The sequence below is a fragment of the Anser brachyrhynchus genome (genome assembly GCF_964034855.1).
Source record: "Anser brachyrhynchus genome assembly, chromosome: 9".
Taxonomy (NCBI): domain Eukaryota; kingdom Metazoa; phylum Chordata; class Aves; order Anseriformes; family Anatidae; genus Anser; species Anser brachyrhynchus.
The window spans coordinates 14,651,921-14,671,849 of record NC_137703.1 but is presented as its reverse complement, the minus strand read 5'-3'; the positions used below and the strand labels follow the sequence as shown (position 1 = coordinate 14,671,849).

The 19,929-nt window shown below is 41.0% G+C and overlaps 1 protein-coding gene across 9 annotated transcripts in view; it reads right to left on the bottom strand.

Moving 5' to 3' along the window:
• The window catches only part of ARHGEF4 (Rho guanine nucleotide exchange factor 4), a 213,396-nt gene that overhangs the window by 89,482 nt on the left and 103,985 nt on the right, over positions 1-19,929 (bottom strand). For 4 of the 9 annotated variants that reach the window (XM_080604822.1, XM_080604826.1, XM_080604825.1 and 1 more), the window contains 2 exons: positions 18,910-19,239; positions 12,939-13,068 (listed from right to left, as the gene is read on the bottom strand). In XM_080604822.1, coding sequence (XP_080460948.1) covers positions 12,939-13,068; positions 18,910-19,239 — 460 coding nt within the window. The other 5 variants (XM_080604823.1, XM_080604830.1, XM_080604832.1 and 2 more) reach the window with 5 other exon arrangements.

Genomic DNA, 19,929 nt, shown 5'->3' with positions numbered 1-19,929 from the left:
ATGAGCCTTACAGCTGCAGTGTGCTCCAGTGCAAGAGAACGTAACGGTAAGTCGGCTGAAAGACATGAACAGAAGTCACAAAACAGAAGCAGCTCCAGCAGTCTTGGGGTGGCACCTGTTCCACGGATTAGACTGAGTCTTATTGCTACAGCTGAGCCTTTTATTCCCATATAGTGTTTTTTTTTTAATTCAATAATCACATACAGACAGTTTTACCTCCTCTAAACTTGTTTATGCTATGATTTTTCTCAAGATCACTGAAAAGAACCTCAATGACACTTCCAAGAACAGGGAGCTATGTCCAATTAGTGCACACACAATCTACGTACCCTTCTTTTTGAAGCAATCTATGAACTGCACTTTCCAAACGCCAAGTACGTCTTTCTGCATGTGCATTTGAGTAGTGATCTTGATTTGTACTTAGCTGAGGGCTTTTAATACCTGGCATGGAAAGCTTAAACATCTTAATCCTTCCTGCCCATTTAAACTAATCATTTTGTGTTAATACTAGGTTTCCTATCACATCTTTTTGCCTATGTCTGCAAGGACAGACTTTAATAAGAATGTGATCGAAGACAGCTAACTAGTAGCAAGCTATGGCCCCATGAGCTCACAGCCAAGCTAATGTCTTGCTTTCATGCACATACACACCGCCTTTACCTGCAGTTTTGGTGGCAATGGCACAGCCACCTAACATAGTCAGTATTCATGCTTACACAGACAGCTTTGGGACTGCACAACAGAACAGCACCCCATGCAGCCTTGTGCACCCAGCTTGTTCCTGGTATTTTTAGGCAACCTAGGGTTGCCTAAAACTAAGTAGGTTGGTTTTAACAAACCTCAGACTTCAAAGGATTTTGAGATGAGGCAGGACTTTTAATTAAAACAGAAACCTCCACAGATAGTCACTGACCCCCAGGAGACCATTATGTTTCTCTAATCCTTCAAAAATACTTATTATGACACAGAACAATTGGAGGACAAGGATGTTAGTGGGGAATAAGCTTAGTTGCACACAAGTTTAACAAGTTAAAGGTTACGCCCCCATGGCAAAGTACAGAAATTACTGTTTATTATTGCTTAATCTAACAACTAAGCAATATTAGTGAAAATTCATCATGTATAGGGAATTATATACAGCCTTCACGGCAATTGAGCATGTACACTATTTACCAGCACATATTATTACACATTTTTTCCACTGCTTTTGTTAAAAAAAAGCAAGTCCAGAAGTAGGTCCAGATGAACCAGCACATGCAACAGTTACTCCAAGCCTCTGCACATCCACCCAAAGGTATGAGAAAGGAAGGTCAGGGAGGCTTCACGGTACCACCTCATTCCCCTTTGGACCAGGTGAGTTTCCTGATGCAAGAGCTGTAACGCTGGTAGTCCCCAGATTAGGTGGCATTAAACTGTTTCACTTCTACCTGACAAAACAGGAGCAACTTAGATGAACCTGAAATCAAGTGTTGATCTGAAAGGCTACTTTAAATGCAACTGAGTCTTTGAGGAAATACAGCCTTAGAAGACACCACATTCCTCAGAAAGGACAATATTACTCACAGTCCAAACATCCTTTCTAGGAGATGTTTTGAAAGCAGTCAAGCAAAAAAAAATTTTTTTCTTTAAATCAAGGTGATGATGTACACCCATGGAAGCCTCACTGGAACATGATGAAAATACGCATTTACTCCTTTTAATGCAAAATAAAAAAATCTCATTAAAAATTCATTTAAAAATTCATTACAAATGAATCCTAACAGAGAGAAAAATCAGAGTCAATTTAGCATGGACTGTTGTATTTGTTTTTTAAAATCATTAATGAATTGTTCAGAAGATGAGTAGAAGTTGTTCTGGCAGATGACGCAGGAAATATATGGGGTGGAATGGAACACATAGGACATGCTACAATACAAGCAATGAATCCAGCTGAAGTCTCTGAGCTCATAATTTGCCAAATCAAGGGTGAAACATAACATCAGCATCCTATAGTGCATGCTTTGAAGCACCTTTTTTTTTTTTTTTGTCTTCAGAAGCATTCTGAAACACTTTGAACCTCAAATCAATCTCCTGTTGTGTGACCTCTTTAACTCCTGCTGACTAGGTGACCCTGGAGAAAGAAGGGTCAGTGAAATAATGCACTGCAGTCCATGAACACAGTTGCAGACCTCAATATCAAAAAGGCAGAGCTAGGGGAAGAAAAAGGAAAAATAAAGAGTCCAAAATAAAACTTCTTGCCAAACAAGAGAGATGCAAACCATTTGCCACAGCTCTATTACTGGCTCCCTCATAAGCCACAATAATGAAATGAATGACTTCAAAATACTGTTTTGTTGCTTTTGTTGTTTTATTATTTTTTTTATTTCTAAATGAAAATAACTCCCCACTCCATGTTTTCTCGTTGTTTTGAGGCCACATTCCCAAGACAAGTAGATGAGCATTTCAGTATATAGAAACTGTGCAGTGGTGCACTGAAGTGTAGTCTGTACAATTGCTACATATTCACAAATACACAGAAGATCTCTTTGGGAAATTACATCGACCTAGTTTACCAAGTGGCAACCCCCCTTTTAGTCTTTCTCAACTTAGACAAGCAAAAGAATACACAGACTATTAATGAGGTCAGGATTGGACTAGCAACAAAGGAACTGGAAAAGCAGAGACCTACTCACAAGCTAGGTTCTGGAAATATGCTAAAGGAAACAAACTTTTCAGTAGAGCTGTAAAACAGTGGTGAATGAGATATAGGCAGCATGAGCCTGGGATATGTCTTGCCTAGGAAACCAGGGTTAGAGTGCCTGTAGTGCCACTGAATCACTTGCTGGAGCAGTGTCACAGCTGACCTTTTATTTGGATGCCTCATGTCTTTTTGTCCTGCTGAGATACATAAAGCCTGATTTTCAGAATTGCTGAGCAACCCTAGCTCCCACTCATTTTCTCACTGGAGTACTGCAGAGGCCAAACATTTGGAAATTGCTTGCAAGTATTTAAAAATAGGTATCTAAACAGCAAGGCTACTATTCTGAGTATGAAACTATATATACATCTCTTTTTTATCCTAAATCAAACTCTGAAAGCCTCTGGGCCCTGTGCAAGGGTTATTAATGCTTACGAAGTCCTCTGGCATCCTCAAATGGAGAGCTAAGTAGAACTGCAAAGCATTCCCTCTTTTCATGTTTATATTTAGCCTCAGGGAGAGGGACTCTCTCATGTAACATAACGTATATTGACATTTAGACCAAAAATGCCATTGACTGACATTAAAAAAGTAGAAGTTTTCAATTTGTATAAAGTCAATCTTTTTACATTTTTTTCCAGATGACATTTGCAAAGCAGTTTGCACTGTAGCAATTGGTCTTTTCTCTTTCATTTCTTTATCACGTATACAACTTCCCTTTTGATCAATACAGGAAAGTCAATTCCAAAACAAAAGGAACTGTACTTGATTACTGAATGCAGAGGAAGAATTTAAATTGAAAACTGCTTTTCCCCCTTGCAAATTTGGGAGAACACTATCTTTTCTATGCAGGAGATGTCTGTATTTCTGAGGTCACGCATTCTCAGCTATATACATGTATAAACATACATCCATCTTTACACTCTCTTGAAATCTGAGTTATGTAAAAACCTCAAACTGCTGCATTCCAGTTGTACTGAAGATCTCTCGCCTCCTTTTCACCTCTACATTTCAATCACTTAAATCTAGTCTCTTTCTCTGAGGTCTCAGAGAAGAACAAACTCAGTATGAAGATCCCTATAGAAAATTGTGTTCACGCTGGAAGGAAAAAAAAAACACACCAAAAACAAACGTCTGCCAAGTCCACCTATCCAGCCTCAAGGCCACTTCTGGAAACCCAGAACCACTTATTAATAAATTGAAATCAGGGAAAGAAATTGACTCATCTTCCAGCCTTTTTAAATGCACCATTGGGTAGTTCATGGTGTCTGCACACAGTTTGTACTCATTTTTCCCCTGACTTCCTGACATGACACCCCGACGTGCTGAAGACTGCCATGCTTCACCAGCTAAGGTGAGGTGAAATCTTTCACGGACACCGCTATGCATTCCAGTTATTGCTGCTTTCATACACACTGCCAGCTGCTATTGCTGCTGCTGTTTTTCTTTTTCTCTTTAAGCAGTATATTATTTTTTTCATTAAAAAAATGTTATTTAGCACATACTTAAAGAAATCCTGCCTTGTTCCTCTGCCTGATAATTGGCGTTGATGGCAAGAAGCAGCTCCTTACCATGGCTGCCTCAGTTTAATACAGAGAAGAATACAGAGAGAGCAGAACCAAAACAAAGTAAATTCTTTTGGGAGATGCATTGCTTTTAAGGCTTAATCTTAACTCTGACCTGAATTTTGTTAGTTACTAGGGGTAACCTGCTCAGACATCTCTACCCATAAGACACTTACCAACAATAGCATTTTTGAGGCAGCAAGAAGCCTGAATTAGTGATCTTTTATTATTATACTGATATACCAATATTGTAATTATGAAACTTGATTTAGTTTCTCCCTGTCCACAGTCTACTTCCATACCATTTTCTATTCCCTCTTATCTCTACATTACCTGCTAAATGCATGCACCCACACAATGACACCATGCTCCCCCCCTCCCCGGGAACCAGAACTTGGAAATGAAAGGGCATTTAGAAAAAGCTTAACTTCAAAGTTTGGTTTTGTTATCAACCTTGCATCTTTGATATCACTGTACATCATTTATATCAACTGACCTGATTAAGCTCAAACTTACATCCATAGAGGACAGCTGACAGCAAATCCTCTAAGACAGAGGTGACTGTAACTACAGTCACCACCCTGTCTGTAGCTCTTGAGCACTTTGAAAAAGGTTCTAGTGCCAGGGCTACTTTATGACAGTGTCAGAGCTATTCTGGGAATTATTTACATTCCCAGGTACAGGAGAAAATGAGCCAGCATATGTGGATACAATTCTGCATCTCAGTAGCTTGTATTCCCAGCACAGATCTTTCCCCAAAACAGAAGGCCAACAGCCCGATCTCACCCTGACCTTTTTCTTCCTGCCCTTGGACTCTCAGGACACATGATAGGTATTCAGTGTTTCTTGGCCACCTGGAAGGTCTGGTGTGTGGGTTACAAAGTCAGATAGGCTGGCCACCCTGCTGTAACCTCTCGCTGTACAACAGTGCCCCTTCTCCCACTTCGGCTGAGGACCTCCAAAGCAGCAATGGAGATTTCATTAAACAGCCCCAAACCTACAGTAGTAGTAGATGGAAGCATCAAGTAATTTTATTAAGGAAATGGCAGTCACTGGTGGCCTTGTCTGAATTTGAGAGAAGAACTCATTTGTTGCAGGTCTTCTAAAAATCTCTCTAGAGACAGCAACAATCAAGCAACAAACTGAACAGCTTAGCGATCGCTGGCCACTAAAATCATTGCCAGGCTCCTTTGCTGGTATCAGTTGGGAACGAGAAAGCTTCCTTCCCATGCTTGCAGTTCAAACATTCAAGCCCTAAACAGGCACATCAGTGATTAAAAACTAGAATGCCGGATCCAGGCATGGCCAGCAGAACAGAAGTGGGCTGTGTAAACATACCTCCAAAATCTCTGGTACAAAAAGGAATTAAACCAAGGACAGGAAAATAGAAACCGAACTGGAACAGTGGGCTCAGGGAACTGCCTTTCCTTCTCTCAGTACACAGCACTGCAAACCCACTTAGCTCTCTTCTGCTGCACAGCACCTCGCTTGGATATTTTCTGAGGGCAACAATACTCTACACAGGCATTTACACAGAAATGCCAGCTCTGAGTTTGGGTTCTCTATATATCTTAGCTGAAATAAGAAATGCTAAAACAAAAGGACAGCTTTTATCAGGTTTTCAGTGTTTCCCAAGCACTGTTTCCAAAGCCATTAAGAACCTATTTCTTGCCTTCTGACCTAAGACATTTTAATAGTCTGTGTTGTTCTGCCTCAGTTATAAATCTGCAGAGGGATCAACTAGCAAACAATTGTTTTGGTTACTTCTCATGACTAAGAGACTGCATTTCCTAATGACATACTCTTTTTCAGGTTTCATTTGGTTTCTCAAGGTCAGTGCAATATCATAGAGCAATTAAAAAAAAATAAAAGTCCCTTACCTGTGGCAGAGTGAAGACTCTCCAAGCTCCAGTATCTGGACAGGACACCTCTCATCCCAGTACCACCACCACACACCACCCCACTGCTGTCTGAATCTGAACCCGGTGAGAGCCCGGAGCTTCCACTGCTACTGCAGTTTTCTCCACTGTGTGCCCCACTGGACTCACTGGGGCACTGCTGGGTCCTCATGCAGGCAGGTAAGAGGGAGAGCCAGGGGCTCTGCTGTGCCGAGGGAGAAAATGGGCCGAGCGCTCTGTAGCTGCTCCCAGGGCAGTGGTACCTGGTAGCGCTGTCTGAGGACTGAGCTGGATTCCTATCCTCCTCTCTGCTTGTCTCGATGCATCCTGACATCATAGGGGTCCACTAAGGAGGCTCCCTCTGTGGCATTTCAACTGCTCTCAGCTGCAGCTTCTAACAGCTGATTTTTATTACAGCCAATTTCAAGGCATTAAAAAAGCAAGGGCGGGACAGAGATCTTTCCTCATAATTTAACAGAGCTGTCAGATTAAAAATAAATAAGTGGAAATAGTAGGATTTCATGCTTTTTAAAAATGCCCAAGTGAGAGAGACCTTGTGTTATCTGCTTCCCCTGAGAACTCGGAAAGGACTTAACATATAAACTAATCATGTTTAGAACTGGCTGTGGCTGCTGCTGCTATTAAAAAACTATTTTTGTAAGTCCTCAGAAAAAAAAGAATTCAAAATGAAATCAAAGCCAGAAAAACACAGATTGAGATTTGGGGAGGTTGCAGCTGGGAATTTTGAAAAGTCATTTAATATCCACTCCCAGACTATAGACTTGGGATGGTCTCTATTTCAACATGGGATCTTTGTTAGAGGCCTCAGTCCCACGTGAAACAGCATCACTATTTTTAATTAGATGGTTCTATTTCTCATTACCTAGCATGTGATGCAGTATGCCCCTATAAAAAGGATTCTGAAATAATGGTAGTTTCCCAAGAATGGAGAAATAATTATACTGTTTAACTGCTTTGAAACACCACAAAGGTTTTATGGTAAAGGACATTTCCTGATCACCACTCTGCTAGAGGTATATAAATACCTGCCTTGCAATGGTAGATTTGTCGGACACTATCAAAAATAATTTAAAAGTAGCCACATAGTTTGTACCATGTATGGCAAAAAAAAAAAACTTTATAATGTTTCTTGTGCTAGTCACCAGAACATGTGTTTTGATTAAAAGATCAGAACTAGATTGCTTCATTGTGAATTTATCCAGGTCAGCTCAATGGTGGCCAGGTGAGATTCAGTAACTACTCACAAGGGTTTGGACTGAAGTGAACAAGCAGCTCAGCACCACAAGCACAGCTGAGAGGGGGGCAGTCACCCACAGGTGGGACACAAAGGAATGTGCTGAGAAAAATCAAACTGCTCCTACCATTTGCAAAGCGAATGTGTGTCTAGGCACCAAAACTCAGAACTAGGAGCATAATTTCATACAAGAAGTGAAAACACTTGTTTAACTATTTCTGTGTTAAGTAATTCTGCCCGAAGTAAATAAAGTCACATTATTAACATGGCCAAAGCCAGCTCCAACAGTGAGATCCCTTTGTCTGTGCAATAGCAGGGAGTACTTTAGGTCAGACTGTTGTCTTACTGAATATTTACTAAAAGAGACATCCTTTGCCCTCCATCACTGAAGTTTACTATAAAGCATCCAATCATACTAAGACAACTTTTGAGTCCTTAAACATTTCAGCTACTCCTTACAGGAACCTTACAAGGGTCTCCACAGTAACAGCAAAAAACATAAAATAATCTCTCTCCAGTTGACTGTTAGCAAAATAAATAAAAATCCTTCAGTTATCATAACATATAGCTATCAGAATGTATCTTATCCACTTGCACCAAAATATCTTCCCCTAATGCCTCCCAATACAGAAGTGGAAATGTGCTCCCCATTTGACTGCAGTAGAACCACTCTTCTCTATTGATCTAGTCCTTTCAGGGCCTCCTAGAACTGGCTGCATTAAAGTACAAATTGAGAGAAACACTGCCTGATTATAATAACAGGGGAGAAGGTAAGTAAAGTGTAAACAACAGAGATGAATGCAGCTGTTTGGTGGATTTGGGGCATTGAGAAGAGGAAGGGACAGCACAGGTCCCTAGACATGAGAGGCAATAAGATGCTACATTCAGTCCCAGCTATCCTACTTCTGCTCCTTCAAATCTATGCTTGATACAAGAGGAAGAAAATGCCAAGTAGCTTTATCGGTTCTTGACTGAACTACAAAACCAGACAGTATTCACAGAGACCCTGTAGCAACTGCCCTTGCTCTGCCCCCAACCTGCTTAGGACACTATCTGTTCTTCCGCTAACCCTCCCACTCTCTGGACTGAATACACTTGGCAAAGACCAAAAGATGTTTATTCAGGGCCAGAGACAATGGTGCTGTAATCCTAGCAGAAGGTACTACTGCAGTATGCATATGCACTGAAAGGCATTTTCTAGTGCGAATGAAAGACAGGAAAAATACTACAAGCCATGCTTTGGCAATAACAATTTAAAATCAGAGTTTTAAAACTACAACCCACCACAGAGGAGTTCCACCTCAGTACAGACCTCATAGCCTTATTTATTTTTTTAAATCTACATTGACTTTTTGCTGTGACATTTGATAGAGAAGACAGTACCATTAAAGTTGCCGTAGCAGCAACTGTCTCCAATTACAGATTAGGGATCTCACTGTGCAGCCTGACCAAGCTAGTCGAGGTAGCCCCAGCCTTCGGCAGCCTGATCCTTAATATCTGCTGGATGCTTTAGACTCTGTAGTCTCTTACCTTTTGAACAGCAATTGACAGGATCATTCAGGATTTGCTAGGATCTACTTTTTCACTCTTTACTCCACAAAAAGTTTTTATTGATATGCTAAATCTTTTACCTCAATAGCTAACATATACAATCCCACTCAACCTGCTATGACAAATTTTCAGGAACTCGGCCATCACTTCTTGGCCCAGATTTTTATGTTGGATGAAAATCTGAGTGAGCACATGTTATCAGAGACCTCACAGAGTGCAAATATTTGTGGCTGTGATTAAACAGAATCAAGGCTGACATAGCAGGTCTAAGATCTCTGTGATTCAGAGAGAGAATGAAAAATACAATAGGCAAAGTGATTACTTTTTAGCCACTTAAATTCAATGGTACTTCCATGGGTTGATTAGAATGGTATTGCCATTTCATGCTACAGCTACGATGATACATTTCTGCATATTTGCACACCGCTTTTTTCTGTGTCCCTTCAAGAACTAAAATGACAAAAATGGGAATAAATAGCTCTGCTTATTATTTTTTCTGAACAACAGGATTGCTAAATATTTATGAAACATAATGAAGTCCTGTTATTGAAGCTAATATTTTCCCTCTTGAATAGATTTCTCCACTGGTTGTCAAACATCTTCACATTAACTGTTGCCAAGTGTGAGCTTAACAGCCCATCTATAGCTGGGAAAATAAGATGAAAGTTGGCCACATGATGTTGAGTAAACAAACAGTCCTTTTGCCTCTGAGAAAAACTTTCCGTTATACCAATCAGGCCAGGGGATAACTCAGAATCATTAAGTGGTCACTGTTTTCCAGGCTCTCAACAGAAGACTCAGACTTTGAGAACTTGGCTTGCCTATTGTTACTGCTCATGCAAGATTTCCAAGACCCCTAGTACATTCGTTAGTACAGGCCAGCCAGAACAAATGTATGCGTCTCAGGATGGTATAACCAATACCGCCACAGCAGTAGAACACCAGGGCATCTGTAGATATATGATAGCAGGAAAGTTAAAGGTCTTTGGCTGTTTAAAGACACAGGGAAAATTGCTAGAAAGATTCAGCCTGCATTTAAATAATGATTTAAGATAAAGCAGGCTTAAGGTCTGTTGTAGCAAAGCTGTATGAGACAAATAAGACCTTGTAATACATTAGTTATGAGTTCCTCTTTTCATGGGGAGACAACAGATCTTGAAGGTTTAAGGGTCATGTGTGACCCTATCCAAAATTTTCACAGATTCTCTTAGAGGTAGCAAGGGTAAAACTTCTGTTAGAAGGTAACAAGGACAGGTACAAGGAAAGAAATGCCTCTAGCTAAGAAGCACAGAAAGCAGTAAGAGATGGGACTTCTAGGAACTACAAATCCAAGTCTTAGATAATTGCCTGTATCTGTCAGCTTGTGACAGTCTCTGGCTGATAAGTCCTGATGAAGAAGCTTGGAAATGGCAGCACCTCCCTCTGCTCTGGTCCTGTGGGCTAGTAGCTCCCATCCCCAAACTGCCCATCTCCTAGCTTGGGAGCAGTCTCAGCTACATCCATCAAACAGCTTCCCAGCAACACAACCCAATCTTAGGCAATGTCTTCATGTTGCAAATAAACAGATATTGGACTTGGTCGAGAGACAGGGAAGGACAGCATACATAAAACAGCCAAAGGACAAACATGCTAATCCACTGCTTTAAAATCCAAAGCCTTGTTACCCTATTATTGCTCCCTCCTGTAATTGTGGGCCCTCCCTGTCAGCCCTTTCCTGGTGGGTCCTGGGTAAAATGGTCTCAAGATTTCAGAGGCTGCTGAAAAGGTAGAAAAGCATTCCCATATCTACATTAGGAAGTGGCTTGTGTCCTAGACTGGTCTTTCACTCTAGCTTCAAATAGCGTGGTAAGTCAGGCAGTAAGGGACAGATATATCCCGCAAGGTGCAAATTGAAGACATGGGCATAACAAGACAACTACAGGGGAAAGATGCATGATACTCAACGATAGTACCTACCAAAGCATGTGGTAAAGCCAAGAAGGGCCCTCCAAAATGTTTAAACATTCCTGATTAAGCATGTTTTTGTTTGTTTGCTTTTGCTAACCTGTGTGTGTGTTTGTGTGCTTAACCTCCATACTTCTCTGGAGGAGGCTCAAGACTCTGTCAATCTTTGCTGAATAGAGAAGATTAGTAACACCTCAACTGCTCTTTATTTCACAGATGTTAGAGCCATCTACTGGTTTCTTACAGTTTTCTCAAGTGGCTGCCCTGGACAGAAGTGGTAACAAGAAGGTAGTCTGCAAAACTTGATCAGAGATAAAGAGCACCACAGCATAGCTGATTCTAACTGCTGGAATATCCATACGACAAGTCTGAGCCCATCTCACTTCTCCCAATTTGACATAAAGGTAGAAAGAACAATGTCTCAGTGCCCTAGTGCCAATGACTGGTCTTGGAATCTAATGAGTACAGCAGATATGGCATTAAAAAAATGAAGCCCTTCTCCCAGCACTCATGATATATTTTAGCTGGGAATAGGTGGCCTCACCTAAATTAGTAAGTTTGTACACAGCTACACTCTTGTTCTCAGGTAATAAGTAGATGCATGACAAATTTCACAGCCATGCATGCCACCTTTTGGGCTAGGATCATGTCAGCTATCTTTTTATACCTGAAGAACTAGAGAGGACTGTGAAAAACCAAGTGTCCCATTTCTAGATAGCATATAGACAGCTACAGGACTACCAATTAGTCCATCTAAATCTATTCCTTTTCTCCACCCATCATATGTGAGTATATATACACACACAACATATACATACACACACATTATATTAACTCTCTCAGGTCCCAGTTGAGAATTATCATGAAATTTGTATCAGCTGTGACTCAGAAGTTACTTCTATGACAGTGGCACTTAGGGATTTCAGCTAATATCAGAGACGTACAGACAACTTGACAATGATAGGTTTCCATCTGGGATTTCCACAAGCTGAGGTGGCAGCTTTTAAAATTCAGCCAGAGAGCTGGTCCTAAGTGTTGGGGGCAACACCAAATGCCTGTGACAGCAAATGATCAAAGCCCTCAGTGCTGAGAGAGCAGAGGTAGGGCTCCTGACACCATAATAAGTAATTTTTTTTTCTTATTTCCAGAAAAAAACTCATGATTCTGTGCACAAGTTGTACTATGCGTCAGAAAGCAAAACAGTTTTGCTTGACAAGATATTCTGACCATTCGACTCTGATGTAATTAGCAGAGTTATGGTTCCCTAATTAGGTAATTCCAGTAGTGCTTAATGAATGGTACAAAGAGACTTTCTGAGCCAGAAAAGGCAGCTTGGCACCCAACTGCAGTTGCCTTTTTCCCTGCCTAGATTCCTAGGTACCAAAAAACTCCCCTGTAACCTGTTTTTCTTATCCCACCCCAAGGATCTATAATAGAGATATCTGCAGCATTTGGGTCAGCACTGTCAGATGAAGAACTTAAAAGCCTAGCAAAAATACATCTCACTGTTTAATAAGACATCTTACATTTTAACACTGAAAAAAGTGTCAATCACTGAAAATGAAGCAGACACCATACTTCATGTGCATTCATTGTAAAAATACAGCATACTTGTTCTTTAAGATGATTCTTTTAAAGTACAGGAAATTGTACCTCTAGAGGTTCATTTAGTTACTTTAGTGCCTAATTAGCAACTTGAGAAGAACCTCACTGTAACTACTGTAGTGCTCTCCAGCAAATATACAGCAGGGAGTCTGATTTGTCTGCAGAAACCTAATTCAAAAGTGTGATATATATGACATCATCCCAGGTAAGATAGAATTCTTAGGGGACAACACAAGTGTTTTTACACCAAGCCACACTATCATTGCCTTTAGTGAGCTTTTCTTTACTCTAAAGCTAACCACTGCCTTTAAGCGAATTTCTACTCAGATATAGATGGAATACTCGGTGAAAATAAGTTAGTGTTTATCATTCCGTTTCCATACTCAGTAAACCAGAGTATAATTCTCTTGCAGTTCATGTCAAAGTAAGACTAGTGTACACACCAGGAGCAGAAATGCGCCGTTTCCAGCCCACGCAGTCCAAGCCTGTCGGAGTGCTCTGGGAAAATGGATGCAGTTTCAGTGGTAGGATGTCAAGAGCAACAGCAGATGTGATGGATGCACTCATTCCAGCCTGCAACAATAGATGGAAAACAAAGACATCAGACATTAAACTTACATACCCTGGAGGACAAAATACAGCACTCATCACAGAACACCTTATTCCCCACCTCATGCCTGCTCATGTAAGTAGTCCATTAGTAGACACATATGGGTGGCTAGAGAGGATAGAAAACAGCAAGAATGCAGGGAAAGCTACAAGGTAATAACAGGAGAAAGAGGATAACCAGGTACTGGATTCACGTTCACATACTACCATGCGTACCTACATTCACAGAAAGTCACACTCCTTCCTATGAAGCACATCACCACAAGAAGTCATCCTACCACCTACAGAACTAATTAACCTTTGCTTCCTACAACTTTATGTCTCATAATTGCTGGTTTGGTATTTAAAGATTCAATAGGCCTTTCCCCTTCAGAGATTTCTTAGTAATAGTACATAGCCATAAAGGATGCAGCCAACACTACATTCTTCCTTTCAGTTAAAGGTATAAATAGGATCTCTCTCACCTCTACCTGTTGTTAGGTGTTGTTTTTTTTTTTTTTAATAAAACTTACAGAACTTCATGAAATTTTGAAAAAACTATACCATTGCCAGATGTCATTGAACTAAGAACTTTTAGTGCTTTGAGGAGAAAGACATGCTCAAATATATATAGACAGCTCAGGACACCTGCCTCAGTTGGTCAGGCTTTAAAAGAAAAAAGCTGTGCTTTTTAGAAGAAATCACATAAACTACTGTCATAAAAATAGTCCAACCACCCAGACTAACCGACTCTCTCCTGCAGATGTTCATTTCAAAAAACTTTAAGAAATACGCCAACAAAATCCAAAATGTAAGCAAGGCTGTTATACTTTTTCTGTGTCAAAACCAACATTTTCTGACAATCTTGCCACACCAAGAAACAATGGTTCATCGATAAAGGGAAATGAGACCAACATTCTCCTGGTACATCGTCAAGAAATCACTTTAAAATGAGCAAGACACTATAAGATTATAGATCATCTGACAATGAGTGATACAGACTGTAATCAAAGTCACTGAAGCTTGCAGTACATAACGCTGATATGCTTTTCTTAGTTTTTTCTTCCCTCTCTTTTCTCCATCCCATACCCCTCCTAAGGCTGGCACACACAGAAAACAAACATCAGTGACTGCAAGTGACTGGGAGAGCAACTGAAAAGCAGCAGGTCAGCAAGCATTGGTCCTATGGGCATAGCCATCTTTCACCTCTGCGTGGCTACTGCCCCTTCCTTCTGCTACTGTGACATTCAGTTACAACATCGCCGCCCTTCACAGAAGGGAAAGGAGAGCTCAGGATATCGAGATGCAACAGTTTATCTATGATCCTTCCTTCTCCCTGCCAGCCCACACCATATCACATCAGCATAAAGTCCATTGACTAGCCTAGATGCTTGTCTCTTCTTTAGAAGATGGCTATTATCCAAAACATCCTTCCAAAATGAAACAGCAAACAGCCTACTGAATAGCCACATACTGCCCAAGCAGCTGAGAATGCTGCTGCTCTGTTCCTGGTTTGTTTTAATCTTCCTAGACCTACTTTCCAGAAACAGAACACAGTCAATATTTTGTCACAAATGACCATCTCCAGAGGGACAGCACAAATCCTGTTCAAATTAACCTGAGCAGGCCTGCTTGTCTAGAAGATCACAACAAAGCCCCAGTGGGAGCACACGCTATTCCAGAGACAACAAAATCAAGCAAAACAGGGAACATACTGAGCTATAACTCTGAAAATACCAAGGGTCTAGATTAGTTACATGAAAGGTGACAGAAAAAAGTGTTGTTCTGTTTAAGACTAGGAAGCAGCATACGCATCAGGAATCTATTACAGTTAAAAACTGCAGGGTTTATTGTTACTACTCCCTTGGACATCAGAACAGGTTTCAGGTATGGACATCATATGGTTTTTACTGCAGAGAAGTCAGATCTGTACAATCCAAAGGCAGGAGAAGAAGCACTTCCAGAGATGTCAGCAGATGTGGGCAGGGTTTACCCCACCCCACAAAGGAAGGAAAGGAGGGACAAGAATATAGTAAAGATCCCTCTTCCACATTTTCTGCTATAGATTCAAAGGGATTATTTCTATGCTTTTATGAGCAGCAGTTCAGCCCCTGGCAGAGGCATTTACCTCTGTTACGTTCCTGTACTTTGTACTTACTTCATTCAATCCCCTTTCCAAAGTGTCTTCATTACCCTCTTGAAGTGTATCTGAGGTGCCCATAACGCTCATAACCATGGTAGTGCACTGCAAAACTTCATTTTCTCTTATTTCAGATAGGGTAAAATCAGGTTTCCGGGAGCCATACTCAGGACAATAAGCTAAATATCTATTTTTCACTGCTTCTCATTTCTCTTTCAAAATAAAAGACAGAGCTTTGCTGCACTATACCCCCCTGGACTTAGTCCCCAATGAGTCTTTTAGGAATCTCTCTAATTTGGCAGTGCAGAAACTGTGTTCTAACAAATGCATGTAGAAGCCACATCTGTGCTTTATTACTACACACTAGAGAGGCCTCGAGCTTAACCGTCAGGTTTTAACTTTTTGTTAAGATAGAAAAGAGAAGGATGATAGCAGACAGGCAGGCAGTTAGGAGATGTCACTAAAGCAATTCTTGCAAAAATAAATCCCCAAACAGAGTCTATCACCATTACATGCATCAGTTGTTTGGGGCACTGTGTCTGTTCCAGCTAGGGAGTTTCTAAAGCTTTTTGAAAAATAAATAAGTTTAAAAAAAAGGAAAAAGGAAAAGCATACCAGGCTACATTGCAAAACTCTTCACCATGTGAAAGGCAGAGCCAATGGCCAAGCAAAAGAAAGCAGGCTCATGCATAACCATGTGAGTTTCTCTTATTCCACTTCGGAAGATGCAACCTTCAGAGGTTTGCCACAACCTGCTAAACGTTAACACTTTGAAGTAGAACATTAGAAGCTGCTCAGCTTGTTACTGGTAGCATTTCATTATAATGGACAGCTGGGCCAAGCTTTGAGTTTGACTCCAGGGATTTACACAGATTGTTTCCATTTAAAGCAGATCAGCAATCCATTGGGCCTAAGCAAAACAAAGACCAGTACATAGAATTGTTTAGCACTGCCATTGCAAGTGGTTATTTTTTAGTCTAAAGCTAGTTTCTTGCTTGTCTGCATCTGAATCCTAACTGCTAGCCTTCAGGATAGCTTCATATATCCACTAAACTCAGTTGCCTACATGGACCTGAATGACAGAGTAGTAGCAGAAATCAGCACTGAAAGTTAAGAATTTGCCTCTGTTCATCCCTGGTGTGCCCTATTCACTTGTTTCCACAACACTGCAGCATTACCTTGTATGCTAACCTGAGCCTGACTTAACCCAATATGAATTAATATAACTGAAGCCACACATCCCAAGACATCCATTTGTCAGGAAGCATCAGACTTGCAATTTCAGATCTAAAGCTACATACAGATACATTCTTTCAGTTGCAAAAGGACAACAGACAATGAAAATTTTACAAAGCTTCTTTTGTGATAATTTATTTCTCCTTATCAGAAGGATGCCAAAATCCTTCTAAAACTGCCCCCAAACGCTGCAGCTTGTGACAGCACTCCCACCACATATGACGGTATGAATAAGACAGCACTATTACAGGAATAAAGCATTAAAAAGAATAAAATACAATAGGAAAAAGAAGCTACATGATGACTATTATGAGTAAAAAATACAGGCTAAAGAATGCATTCACATGGGCATTACCAGAAATAGCCCTTGAATCCCAACACTTGTTTCAGTCAGATTTGGTCTTCCCACAAAAAGTATCAATAACATACACAACACACTCAAATCAACAGAAGTAGTAAAAAATAAAATAATAACAAAAAAATAGCTTTATACTACTAGCTATCTTCTATTCAGAACCTTGCTCTGTTTCTATTCACTGCTGCTACCCAAAGAAGAATAAACCAGAAAAGCAACTCAGACCCAACCCCCACCCACCCCCCAACATATGATGGTAAGTGAAGATACCTCAATGAGAACTGCGGCAGCTGCTACCCATTACACACCAGATCACAATTTAGAGGTATGTTTACACCAGAAAATAAGGGTGGAAATGCCTAAAGAAGTTGGGTTTTGGCAGCATCAGAATGTGCAGTCAATCAGCATTCAAGCTGTGTAAGTTGATGGCTCTAGGGGAAGCTATTGGGGTAACAGTTCGTTCCTCTTAGAAGCACTAATGGTCTCAGTGCTAGCCGACATACCCTGCAGCATGGGCTGTATTTCCATCAATATCCATCCTTGTCAAGCAACTGTAAGGAATATTTTTAGTATGTTTTACTGGCTTCTGTTTACTAGTGAGCTTAACTAAGCCGGTGATGCATTTTCCCTGGCTTGTTTCGTGCCCATACAGCACTAATTAGTCTCTCAGAACTCTGGGCATAGTACAAAAATAATACATTTTCTATTTTTAAGAAATCATAATATACACTTGCCTTGGGAGCATTATTCAGTATCTTCAACACATAGGTAGTAGTGGGGCTGAGCCAGGAAAGCATCCTCACTGAACAGAGCGTGGGCAATATATCACAGAATCATACACCCAAACCTCAATTGGCAACATTTTCTTTTGAAAACATACAAATACAAATCAGCCCAGATTTTAGTCCCTTGTCTGAGTAGGAGAGAACAGCGGGCAGTTCTTCTGAAACCCAGTTTATGGAATTGGCCTGGCTTTCTGTCCCAAGTGTCCATTGGCTTCAATAGGCGGCTCCCCCAGGCAGACGGGTATGTGGCAGGAGGTTCACCCTGCAAGCCCTAGCACATGAACTTAGCTGTGTCCAGTCAGTGTTTCCCCCTCATCATCACAGAACTATTTGTGCACGTAAGCTCAGGCACATGCTGAAGTGGTGGTGACAGGATTGTGGCAGCAGCTCCCCTCAAACATTGTCATTTTGATGCAAAACAATCCAGAAACAGGCAACTAGGACAACAGAGAAAGGGAAACAGAGAACAGACCAAAACAGAAAACCCCAAGGAAAGCTTTTATTTGAATATCTACAACTGATTTCAGCCATTTTCAGAAGCTTCCTCGGTATTGTCAGCAGAAGGTGCATGGGGTGTCCCTCTGATCTCATGTCCTTTTTACCCAGAAATTATTTTTTTTTAATGTGTGAAGACTAAATTTGGCTCTTGGATACAGATTCATGGCTCTCCCTGAAGGGAACAGACCTTAGCTCTGGATCCAAGAGTAACAGATGCCATCAGTGTGAGTCACAACAGTCACAAATTTTGTCACAAAAAATCACAATGCTGACCTAAAAGTGTACCCCAGTGGAGAGGAGACTACTGGTACCTAAAACTCCAAGGGCAGTATTCTCTTAGGCACTTCAGAGTGTGAAGTTGCCTCAGTAAAAGCATGGAGTTGGCCTCAGATACAAGGGAAATCTAATTTATAAGTCCCTTTTTAAAATTATATAGCAATGCCATGGGGCACTGAAAGAGATTTCATCAGCTTAATTTATACTGATTTAAGGCAACTTTGATTTCATCCCTGCCCTCCCTATCTTTCAGTCCATAGAGCAATCTGGTGCTTTTGCATCCTATTGTCCAGCACGGCACAGGGCAGAAACTGCTTGCTTACAGCAACTAAAACATCCACCGCCTCTAAATCACCACTTATGGGTAAGTTTAGTGTTTAAATAATCAGTCTCCGCAGACTAACAGACCCAAAGAGAAGCAGAGAGAACTGGTACCAGACAAAGTAGAAGAACAAGAATATGATGACAGTAGAAAGAAGAAGCCAGAGCAGAGAGAGGAAGACAGTGCCAGAGGAGGACAGTGTACGGTTTCTTACTTTTAACTGGTCCTCTGGTAGGTGTTGCAATTGAATCTCTCTCTCTGGCTGTCTCTCTTTCTCTAGCTTCCTTTTCTGGTTCCTCTCCATCCAAACATCATCGAAGCTGAAGCACTTATAAAGGGATTTAGGTCTCTTCCTCCTCCTCCTTTCTGGAATCTCCTTGTCTTTTTCATCTGGAGCAAGGAAGGAAAGCCTCCAGGCTTTGTTCTCAAGGGTGGAGATAGGGCGTGGGGATGGTGGAACCAGGAGAGGCCTCCTTTTGCGATGGGGAACCCCTTTCTCATTTGGACTCTTTTCAGGTGGTGTTTGACATTGCTGTTTGGTCTCCTGTTTTACAAACAGCGGGTGAAAACACACAGTTTGTTCATTGGAAATTTTGTTTGCTTCAAATCAGTTTGAACAGAAGATGGCAAAACTCAGTTATCTAGCCGCAGAACCGTTCAGAGGAAAATGTTTCTCCAAGAGTGCTGGCTGGCTGAAGGCAGCCTGCCTATTCATTCAACTTTCTCCATAGGTTTAGGGGCACTCCACCCTGAAACAGCAGTTCTGCTACCCTTTGAGACAGTGCAGTATATGCTCCCTCTGCACAGGACAATGTCCTTTTCACCCTCATTCTAGATGGCATATTACAATAACGTTACTACTGGGATGTAGGTCACACTGTCTGTATATTATTTGCAAAGATAGTGTCTCTGAAAATAGCATAAAGGCCAGTCTTATCTGTCTGTTTTTCCCACTGTACTTCAGTTATACAAGGTGAAAATGCTTCCTAAATGGCTGCAGCTCTGATAATATTAAGCCCTGTGCTTTCTGATGGTGCTCTTTATGCCATCCATTTTATTTGCTTGATGTTGGGCTGAGAGAAAGGAATTGCAGCTTTGCCCTTCACTCCCATGTGCTTTTACTGTGTGGTTGCACAAAATCACAGCTTTTATAGTGGAACAACTTTAGATGCCCTGAGATATCTAACTACTACACCAGGTAGCGCAGTTAGAATCAGTAATATTTAAGGTGGGA